Raw genomic sequence first — 10,781 nt, 5'->3', positions numbered from 1 at the left:
GGGGCTGGAGGCAGGGGAGGGGGCCGGGCTCGGGGGGGGTGGGGGGCTGGAGGAAGGGGAGGGGGCCGGGCAGGGGGGCTGGGGGCAGGGGAGGGGGCCGGGCTCTGAGGGAGGGGTGGGGGCTCGCAGCTCTGACGCACGCTGCCGGCTGGCGGGGCGGGCTCTGCCCGCAGGCAGTGGCCGGTCCAGCCGGGGAAGTTTGCCGGAGCGGGCAGGCGGATGCCCGGGGCTGGGGCCGCCCAGAGCCGGAACGAGGAGCCCGGGACAGCTGCAGGGCCGCCCCCCCCCCCCAGGTGGGTGCATTTACCGGGGGCCCGGCGGGGGGGGCGGTGATGGCGAGCCCGGGGACGCGCGGCCCCAGGGCTCCGAGCAGGAGCGCGGGGGGCGCCCCGGGAGGACAGAGCTGGGTTCGTGCAGCGCCGGGCACAGCAGCTCCTGAGGCCCCCCACTCCCCCCAGCCCTCCAGCCAGTGATTAGCAAGGGGGTGTGTGGAGCTCTGCTGGATTGGGTGGGGCAGCCAGGAGCTCGGGGGCAAGGGGTGGGGGGCAGGGGAGGTAAGAGGGGTTAGCACCCTAGGGTGCTGGCGGGGTTTAGTTCTTCAGGCACCTGCTGCGCACATGCACTCGGCTATCGCTGCAGCAGCACAGGTATTTTTGTTTGAATTGCTTCCTTTGTTATTATCCCCGGTGGAGTGGGTCCCTCCCAGTCTCTGCTCTAACCACTAGACCAGTGGGCTCCAAACTTTTTTGAGCACGCACCCCCTGCCGCGCCGAAGCAAAAAGAAAAAAAAAAGCACTCTTTCTGCTGCGCACTCCCAAGGAGCCTCTTGTGCACCCCACTTTGGAGACCACTGCACTAGACACCCCCCCCTTCCCAGAGCTGGGGAGAGAACCCAGAAATCCTGACTCCCAGCCCCCCTGCTCTGTCTAACCCAGTGGTTTTAAACATTTTTTCTGATGACCCAGTTAAAGAAAATTGGCCTGTGACCCAACGGAGCCGGGGATGAGGGGGTTGGGGGGGGGGCTCAGGGCTGGGGCAGGGGTGCAGGAGGGGGTCAGGGCTCTGGGCTGGGGCCGGGGATGAGGGGTTTGGGGTGCAGGACAGGGCTCTGACCGAAGTTTGGGACACGGGAGGGGGTGAGGGGTGTAGGCTCCGGGCGGTGCTTACCTCAGGCAGCTCCCAGAAGCAGTGGCATGTCCCCCCTCTGGTTCCTATGCTCTCGCCCGCAGGCACCGCCCCCCCAGCTTTCATTGGCCGGGAACTGGTGCGGAGTCGGTGCTTGGGGTGGGGGCAGCGCGTGGAGCTCCGTGGCCCCCCACCTAGGAGCCAGACCTCCTGTTGGCCGTTTCCGGGGCGCAGCGCGGTGTCGGAACAGGTAGGGACTAGCCTGCCTTAGCCGGGCAGCACCGCCGACAGGACTTTTAACGGCCCGGTCGGCGGCGCTTACCAGTGCCGCCGTGACCCACTCCTGGGTTGCGATCCGCAGTTCGAAAACCACTGGTCTAACCCACTAGACCCACTTCCCTACCAGCTGTAGGGATAGAACCCAGGAGTCCTGACTCTGAATTCCACCCTGCTCTAACCACTAGACCCCACCTCTTTCCCAAAGCTGGGTTAGAACCCAGGAGTCCTGACTCCCAGCCCCCCTGCTCTATCTAACCCACTAGACCACACTCCCCTCCCAGCTTTAGGGCTAGAACCCAGGAGTCCTGACTGTTAGCTCCCTGCTCTAACCACTAATCCTACGGCCCCTCTTGGGCTGCAGCCTGCCCTGACAGTGGCGTACCCCCATCCCTACACACACCCACACTTGCCAGCATCTTTCCGCCCCCACTGCCCCGCCTCCCAGTGCTCTTTACATCCTGGGGTTTGTCTCTTGCTTTCCAGACGGGGTGGCCAGCCCGCGTCCCGGGGATTCTTTCCCTGCTGTGAGTGTCCTGGCGAGGCAGGGGGAGCTATGCAGAAATGCCAGCGCTGCCCTGGCTCCTCGTCATCGTTCTCTGCCAGTGTGGCGGCCTGGCGTGTCCTGAGGGCTGCCGCTGCCCGCTGGAGAGCAGGGTAGTGAGATGCACCCACGGGCAGCTGAGGGAGATCCCCCAGGGCATCCCCCGCGACACTCGCGTGCTCTACCTGGACGCCAACGAGATCACCGGCCTCCCGGACGGCACCTTGCGGGAGCTGCGCCAGCTGCGAGAACTCTACCTCTCGGACAACCTGATCGAGAACATCTCCCCAGCCGCCTTCGGGGAGCTGGGCAGCCGTTTGCAGCTGCTGGACCTCTCCAATAACCGGCTCCAGCAGCTGGGCCCTGCCGAGGCCGCCTCCACCCTGCGGGCCAAGATGCGCCTCTACGGTAACCCGTGGCACTGCGGCTGCTCCCTGCAGGAGTTGCTGGAGGCCCTGCCCCTGGAGGCCGAGACGCTGGAGGACGTGGTGTGCTCCAGCGCGGCCCGGGAGGAGTACGTCGGCCAGCCCTTCGCCCTCCTGCTCAACACCGGCATCGACTTCTGCAGTGTCCAGCAGAGGACCACGGACGTGGCCATGCTGGTCACCATGTTCTGCTGGTTTGCGGTGCTCATCGCCTACGTGGTCTACTACGTTCAGCGGAACCAGGCCGAAACCCGCAGGCACCTGGAGTATCTCAAGTCCCTGCCCATTAAGCAGCCGAGTCCAGAGGAGGAGGAGGAGGAGGAGGAGGAGATGGAGGAAGACACGCTCAGTACCATCCTCTGACCCAGACTCTTTGCAGTGGGCGGGAGCTGTATTTAAAAGGGGAAGGTTTTGACTTTGAACCACGATGGCTGAGAAATCGGCACGGCACCAAATCCATACAGAGTATGCTGGAAAGGTTAGAGAGGAAGGTTGGCCTGGTGGTGCCTGGGCCAGGAGAGACCCGGGTTCTATTTCTTACTCTGCCACAGACTTCCTGTGATACTTTGGGCAAGTCACTTAGCATCTGTGTGCCTCAGTTCCCCCATCTGTACCTTAGGGCTTGTCTACATGGGGAAGTTATTCCAGAATAAAGTAGGACATGAATCTGAAGCACAACAGCGATGCTGGACCAAGAGTGTCCAATCCTGGCGTCCACTCTTCAAAGAGGAGGATGGAAAAAATGATGATTCAGACAAGAGCTGCAAGAATGATTCAAGTTCTGGAAAACCTGCCTCAGAGCAAGAGGCTGATGGAGCTCAACTTATTTAGCTTATTGTTCAAGAGGTGAAGAAATAACCTGATGATGGTCTAGAAGCACCTGCCTGGGAGATGGAGATATTCAAAACTAGGGGGTTAATTTTAGACGACAAAACCCTTTATTTAGGCACCGAAGTAAATGTCCTGATTTTCAAAAGTGCTCAGCGCCCAGCAGCTCCCATTGACTTAACTAAACATCTTATTTTTGGCTTGACCTCCTCTGTGGATCACTGTCCTTCTCACACGTTCCGAACTGGGCCACCACCGATCAGTTTCATAACCAGCTAGTTAGCGGCACGCAGTGACCCAGTGGGGCTGGGAAGGCTGCTGCGAGTTACTAGCATAGACAGCTGTGTTCTACCTGCCGAATTGTAGCTGGTTTTTGAAACTCAAACCAAATAAAGAGCTGGTCTCCAAACTCCGCGTTCTTCTTCGAGTGCTTGTTCATGTCAATTCCAATCCGGTGTGTGCGCGCGGACGTGCACGGTGGCCGGAAGATTTTTCCCATAGCAGCCTCCGTCGGGTTGGTGCGGGCGCCCCCTGGAGTCACGCCTTCATGGCGCTCAATATAGACCCCTGCCGACCTCAGCTCCTTCTTCCCGCCAGTGATGGTAGGCTGGAACGTCCCGTAGCCCTTGCTTAGCAAGGGTGTTCAACAGTTCTTTGTATATAGGTTATCTTAGTAGTTTTAGTTAGTTAGTGATTAGAGTTGTTGAGGGTCCCCCCCGTTTCGACTCCCCGGAGCCGTGGTATGCCGCGGTCCCCAAGGTTTAAAAACTGTGGTCTGCACGAAGCGCATGCCAAAGAGTGATCCACACTCTTCGTGTTTACGATGCCTAGGGGAGGGCCACCAAAAGGATCGCTGTGAGATCGGCTGCGAGTTCCGCCCTAGAACTCTTAAAGAAAGGGAGCAGCGGCTTAAAGTGATCCTCATGCAGCTCTATGCCCCCATTCGGACCCGGGCTATGGGGACCCGGCTCCTAACACATCCTTGTTCGGTGCCGAGAAAGGACTCGTCCCGGGACGCTCGGTACCGGCACGGCACCTCCCGAGGCCCAGCGGAGAGCAGGCACTGATCTCACTCGCCGGTGCCTCAGAAGAAAAAGAAGCCGGACAGTCGGCCACCTCCAGCTAAACCTAGAGAAGTGAGACCCCAGGCGGGCCACAGCTCCAGATCCCCTGTTAGGGCCACGTCGACTCCTGCCCAGGCGAGGCAGTTGAGTTCCAGGTCACTGTTGCCTGGTTAGTCACGGGGTTTCTGTTTGATTGCACTCTGGCCAGGCTGGCTGATAATCCGAGCCCCCTTCCCTTACTCCGGGGGCAGGGTATGAGCCATGAACTCCTGTGTCGGATTAGGTTTATAGACACACTCATAAGCCAGTCCCTTTCCTTTGCTGTAGAGTAGCCATGATGCATCTTAATAACACAATTAGGCTTCCTAAATCCTGATTTAAGCCTGGTCTACACACACAAATTGTAGTGCTTTAATTCTATCCCTCTAGTAAAAGCGGTCTAGCCCCTGTAGTGGGGATGCAGTTATATTGAAATACATGCACTTCTACCCATACGGGAAGAGGAATAAGCGAGATCAGTTTAAGGCCTGCTCTACACACACTGTACTGGTCTAACGAGGTGGGTTAGGAGGGGGAGGTTTGTGTTACTGATCTAGGACATGTCCGCATTGCAAAGGAGGCTTGTTCTTAAAGCTGTAACAAGATCCAATAGCTGGAAGTGGTAGTTAAACGCTTGCACCTTATTCCAGTCTGAATTTGTCTAACCGGGAGGGTAATTAACCATTGCAACACTTTACCGAGAGTCATGGTGAGTTTCTGCATCACTGATCATTTTGAAATCAAGCTGGGATGTTTTCTCAGCACATCTGCTCTAGGTCAGAAGGAATTATTTGGGGTAAATTCTCTGGCCTGTATTATACAGGCGGTGAGACTGGATGATCACAGTCGTCCCTTCTGGCTTTGGAATCGATGACTCTACTGGGCCGCTGGGTCAGCCTGCTGAGGAATTGGCGGGAGAGGAACTAGGAAGCCCTGGAGTGTCAGCGGGGCCCCTTTTCTGTCGGCCTGGCCCGAGGGGCTGGGTGATTTCATGGGGCAGCGAGGTGCTGCCGGTCAGAACCAGGCCCAGCCTCTCCTCTGGTGACCCATCTCCACTATGAAGGGTGGCCGGGACCAGGGGGGTATGTGGCAGGGGGCAGGAATTGAAGGTTGGATGGGCTGGGAGTTGATGTGGCAGGGAGGAGGGGGGGAGTCAGGTAGTCGGGGTGAGGGAGGGCAGGAGATGGGGGACAAAGGGACAGGGAGTGAGGTCAGGGGAAGCAGACAGGAGTCATGTGGTAGAAGCCGGAGTGGGCCTTGGAGTTGTGGGAGGGGCCCGGGACATGTCGTGGGGGAGGTGAGGAGAGAGGTGTCATGGGGTGGGAGGAGGCAGAGCGGATGGGAATGGAGGGAGCAGGAGTCAGGCTGTCTGGGTGGAGAGACAGTGGTCAGGAGCTGTATTTGGGGGGCTGAGAGGAGTGTGAAAGGTGGGTGTTGGGGGCAGTTTTCCCAAGGCTGGGCCTGTTCTCTGCAAGGGCCCCCTCTCCCCACAGCAGCGGGGGGTTTGGCAGGGACATAAAAGCTTAATCTGGGGGATTAACAATGAAACCACCATAAATCCCTCTCCTCTAATCCCTGCTTTTCAGGGGTGCGTCGGGCCCATCTGCCCCCCCCGCCACCACTTTCCAGCCAGTCGTTCTCAGCCACCCGCGTGCACGCTCTGCCTCTCCTCAGCGGGCAAGAGCAGGAGAAGAACAAAGAGTTTGCCTGCCAATAGCGCCTTTCATCCCAAATAACCGTCAAATGCTTTGCAAGTACACACGTCGCTCCCCCCTTGGCCTGAAATGCAGCCAGCCCTGGGGAAGAACAGGGCCGCTGTTTTAACAGCTCACAGCCACACTATGGGACAAGTTAGGGGAGGAGAAACTGGAGGGGGAACGGCACTTGGCTGGGATGCTAATATTTCATACCCTCTGCCTCTTGGTACAAGAAGAGCCAGCAGGGGGCGAGGCCCTGGGCTTTGCAGCTCAGCTGAGACGCAGGCACTTGGTTTTCTTTTTAATTTCTCCAGCCCGGCGAGGGTTTAAGGCGATTACGGCTGAACCAAATGGCATCTTTCCTGACTCACGTTGGATGCCGATTTAGGCTTCCTCTGGTTTTGTTTTTAAAAAATTAAACCCCCCGTTTCCTGGTGTCCTCAAAGGCCCCTGTGTGTCACGCCCGCAGCATTGCTCATTTCTGGGGCGGAAACCATTGACGGAGTCCCAGCGTGGGGCCCACCAGCCTGGCCTGAAGGGAGGGACATCCTGGGGGAGACTGGCTCAGTGCAGGCCTGTAGGACTCCACAACTGAACACCTTCACTCCCACAGGTGCGTCCCAGATCCTCTCCCTGCTGCTTCCTGGCTTGCCCAGCTCTGGGAAGCGCTGCTTCTGGTCCCCAGGCATTTTCCTGCCAGCACGAGGGAACTGCTAGGTATGACTGGCCAGAGAAGACATCTCCATGGAGAGAGCTACTGTTAGCCCAGCTCATTCTGCTGTGGTCAAATGTTCTGCTTGGAGCGTCCTGGACAAGGCTCCGGACCACGATCAATTACAGCCCCTCAGTTTTGCACGTCCTTGCTGCCCGGGAACCTCACCACAGTCACTTGCACTGAGCTGGCCTTTCAAGTCAGAAAATTAGATCGTTTGTAGTGGGCCTGTTTAATGCTCAAAGTGCTCATTTCCATCTGGGGCGGAGGTTGGGTTTGCAAAGCTCCATCCTCTCGCCAGGTTATTTATAACCAGCCCTTTCATCTCTAAAAAGCGACAAAGAGTCCCGTGGCACCTTATAGACTAACCGACGTATTGGAGCATGAGCTTGCGTGGGTGAATACCCACTTCGTCAGATGAATGTCCCACCAAAGCTTATGCTCCAATACGTCTGTTAGTCCTAACACTACCAATGGTCTGAACTGGTCTGGTGTCCCACCGTTCACAGTGGCACAGTATCAGCCCGTCCCTTAATGAACTATTATCCAATAATAGCACTTGGGGAATATTCCTACCCCACCCCCGCCCCCCCGGGAGGGGTGGGGACTCATGAGTTCAGCTCCCATCATGGTGAGATTATTTGGTGTGTGGCTTTTATAATCAAATGGAACAGGGGATAGTGCTGGTCCCACAAGTGGCTAATCTTTTATTAACACCCACTAAACACTTTGCTCCCTATTAGCTTGTGGCTGTGAGTTCTGCAGGTTAATTGTTCATTCTGTTAAAAGTTTCCTGTTATGTGCTAAGCGTGTTTGCTTTCTTTTATTGGCTCAGCCTTTGTGCATGTTAGTCCAAGTTTCATATTTATTTTTTTAATTTGACTTTAAGTTATAAGCATGAGCAAATTAAGACAAATCCCCAGCCCCACATTTTAGACTGAGAATGAATGATCTGGGGACTAGGTCACTAACCTGGGATAAGAGCGTGCGTGCAATTCTCTGCAGCATCGCAGCCTTCCCGCATGACCTTGGGCAGCTCACATAGGCGTCTTGAGGAACTAGCCTAGCTTCACAAAGGGACTTAGGGGCCACTGAGCGCCTGCTGCCATCTAATGATATAGGCACCTAAATCCCCTAGGTGCCTAAGTTTCCACTGGTGAGCATTTGCAAAGCTGCCTAAATCCCCATGGCCCCGAATAGCTCAACCTCCCAAGCCATAGCAGGATTCTCAAACTAGGCGGCCCCTGGTCTAGCTCCTCGTGATGGGGGCAGGCATTCTTAGTGCATGCCTAGCCCCCACAAACAAGAGCTTGGTGTGGGACCTACCTACACGTACCATTATACCCAACAGCCCAGAGGTTAGGGCTCTCCGCTGGGAGGTCAGAGACCGGTTTTCAAATCTCCATGCACCACAATTTGAAGCAAGACCTTGAACTCAGGTCTCCCACCTCATTCTGATGACCTGCAGTGGCTCAAGAGCAACCTAAGGGCAGACTGTTACAAACCCGGGCACAAACCCCGAAGTAGCTATGAGCTCTAGACTTAGAGTTCACCACCCAGCTATGAAGTGTAAACATCTAAGGCACTCTAACAGCCTTAACATGGAGTTACAGAGCCCCCTTGGGTAGCCCAGTCTGTCTCGCATCCAAGTGAGCCGGCCTTTGTGATAGCTGGTCCCTTTCACCAAGCATCACAGCAATATTCAGGTTACTCCCAGGCCCAAAAGACCAGTCACTAACCCCAGCTCAATTGCACTTTAGACACGAAAGCCAATGCTTGTAGACAGGCCTTGGGTAAACTTTTATTATATAGGAAAAAGAAACAAGAGAGTTATTTACAAGGTTCAAGCAGGTGAACATACCCACACAAATGAGTTACAATCTTACGTTTCAAAAATTAATAGACATTTCTATAATCAGCAAGCTCGATATGTCCTTTAGGGCTAACCCAGGCCAAGCACTGGGGATCTCTTCCCTATGCCTAGAAAACCTTGCCCCCCAGAGCCCAAGCAGCATAGAGATACTCTTCCTTCTCGTTATGGGGGGAGGGAATTAAAACCCCTGTACTCTGAGTTGTGAACTCAGCTGATGGGAGGAATCCACTTGCATGACTCATCTTCACTGAAGGGAAGAGCAGAACAACAAAGTCTTTTGTCCTCTTTAATGTTCCACAATAGTCTGTCTGGGATTGACGGGCCTTCCCTGTTGGCCATGAGGTAACAGCTTCTGTTAGAGACCAGCACTTTACGCTAGTTCAGCGGTTTTCAACCTGTGGTCCATAGACTATGTCTAAGATTTCCAAAGGGGTCCACATCTCCATTAGACATTTTTTAGAGGTCCGCAAATGAAAAAATGTTGAAAACCACTGCACGAGTTCATGTCTCTCTCTTGTCCAGTGATTTACACTGTCACAGAGGCTCACAATACGAATGCTTGAACATTACCTTACAATATGGGACACAGATGTTGTAAATGAGATTAATGCAGGCAGCCACTCACAAGCATTCAATAAAGTCTAAACGCTTGGAACTTTAATACCTGCTTTAACAACACTAACCCACAGGTAAGCCAGCCTGAGTCCAGCGATGTGTTTGTCAGTGTTCCTGAGACATGGGTACCTCGCCATGAGCTGGCATCTGGCTGCCAGCGATACACGTGCCTAACCCCCACAAAAGATAGCTTGGGGTGGGACCTCCCAGAGGTTAGGGCACTCAGCTGAGAGGTCAGAGGCCTGTATTCAAATAACCACAATTTGAAGCAAGGACTAGAACCCAGGTCTTCCAACTGGTAGGGTTGTGCCCTGGGGTATTCTGGGATGGGGAAGCTCCCATGTTGAAGCCGTTCCACTTTGTATTAAATAGTCATTGGGCCACACAGCAAGCGAGAGTGACTCTATAGTTTGGTGTTTAGGGCATTTGCCTTGGCATGAAGGAGCAGCGGAGACCTGAACCTGCGTCAAGGACTGTTGAACTATTTATACAAAGTGGAGCAGCTTCAAACAGGAGAGATTAAGGAAGTCCCCCAGAGCACCCAACAGCCTGCTGGGTCAGGAGCTCACCTGGGATGCAGGCTGGGTCGGGAGCTCACCTGGGATGCAGGAGACCCAGCTTCAAGTCCTGGTAGTGACTATTTATACAAAATGGAACAGGCTCAACAAAAGAGATGGGGAGACACACACCCACACCTCCCCTCCCCCCTATTGGCTAGCCTAGGTGGTTTCTCTGCCATGGCTAACTCTCATCATGCCTGGGTGGCGAATACAGCGCAATGAATTCCACTGGATGGCAAGGTGCCTAAAAGGGAGGTGTTGCCATGCCCGAGTCCCTTAGCGGATCTGTTCCTTGCCCATACAGTGGGGATAACAGCACTGCCTTGCCTCCAGGGCTGCATGAGGATAAAGTCATAAAGATTGTGAGGTGCTCAGATGACAGTAATGGGGCCATGAAAGGTTTTTCATGCTTTACGACTCTTGGTCACAACTTTTTGCCTTGCTCTCCACTCAAATTAAAACTCCAGTCACTTTCACTTTTGTTCCTAGCCAGTTTCCCCTGCATCACTGGAAGCTCTTTGGGGCAGGGACTGTCTTTTTGTTCTGTTAGTACAGCGCCTTGCACAGTGGGGTGTCAGTCTCTGACTGAGGCTCCGAGGCACCACAGCAATAGAAATAAATGAACCACCATATTGGAATGATTAATATTTGAAATTAGTACAGGAGGCCACGAGACAGTAATTCAACCATAAATTCCTTTATTAATTCCAAAGGCCAAATGGTATTTTATACAATGGCTCTAAACATGCCTAACAGTCGAAAAACAAGCAATCCCTACACTCAATACAGTAACAAAGTATTCAGCGGCATGTGATCAGTATACTTACAAATGGGCCAGACCTAGGGAAAACCATCTCACGCTGGTGTGCTTCAGCATGATCTGACAAAGAACCTTCAGATCATGGCTCACTTTATACCCTTCAGCTAACTTACTAGCTTTAGCAAAAACTGAGTTTGAAGCAGCTTATCCTTGGGACTTTCCTCCCTCCAAGGTCTTCCCTTGTTATCTCCGCTCCCCTCCTC

The 10,781-nt window shown here is 54.6% G+C and overlaps 1 protein-coding gene across 1 annotated transcript; it reads left to right on the top strand.

Annotated features, from left to right (window-relative positions):
• Positions 1-1,890: 1,890 nt before the first annotated feature.
• On the top strand, positions 1,891-3,658 carry LOC112119544 (leucine-rich repeat-containing protein 3-like). The gene has a single exon (XM_029913733.1). The coding sequence runs from the start codon at positions 1,966-1,968 to the stop codon at positions 2,731-2,733; it is 768 nt and encodes a 255-aa protein (XP_029769593.1). The 5' UTR covers positions 1,891-1,965; the 3' UTR covers positions 2,734-3,658.
• Positions 3,659-10,781: the final 7,123 nt, after the last annotated feature.

The sequence above is a fragment of the Terrapene carolina genome, unplaced genomic scaffold (genome assembly GCF_002925995.2).
Source record: "Terrapene carolina triunguis isolate 2854851 unplaced genomic scaffold, T_m_triunguis-2.0 Scaffold836, whole genome shotgun sequence".
In the NCBI taxonomy this organism is placed as follows: domain Eukaryota; kingdom Metazoa; phylum Chordata; order Testudines; family Emydidae; genus Terrapene; species Terrapene triunguis.
Note: the sequence above shows the minus strand (reverse complement) of the source record. Positions and strands in the feature narration are given on the sequence as shown.

Bases quoted from the DNA above. Each gene is read 5' to 3' on its own strand.
- LOC112119544 (XM_029913733.1), top strand. From the start codon at position 1,966: ATGCCAGCGCTGCCCTGGCTCCTCGTCATCGTTCTCTGCCAGTGTGGC.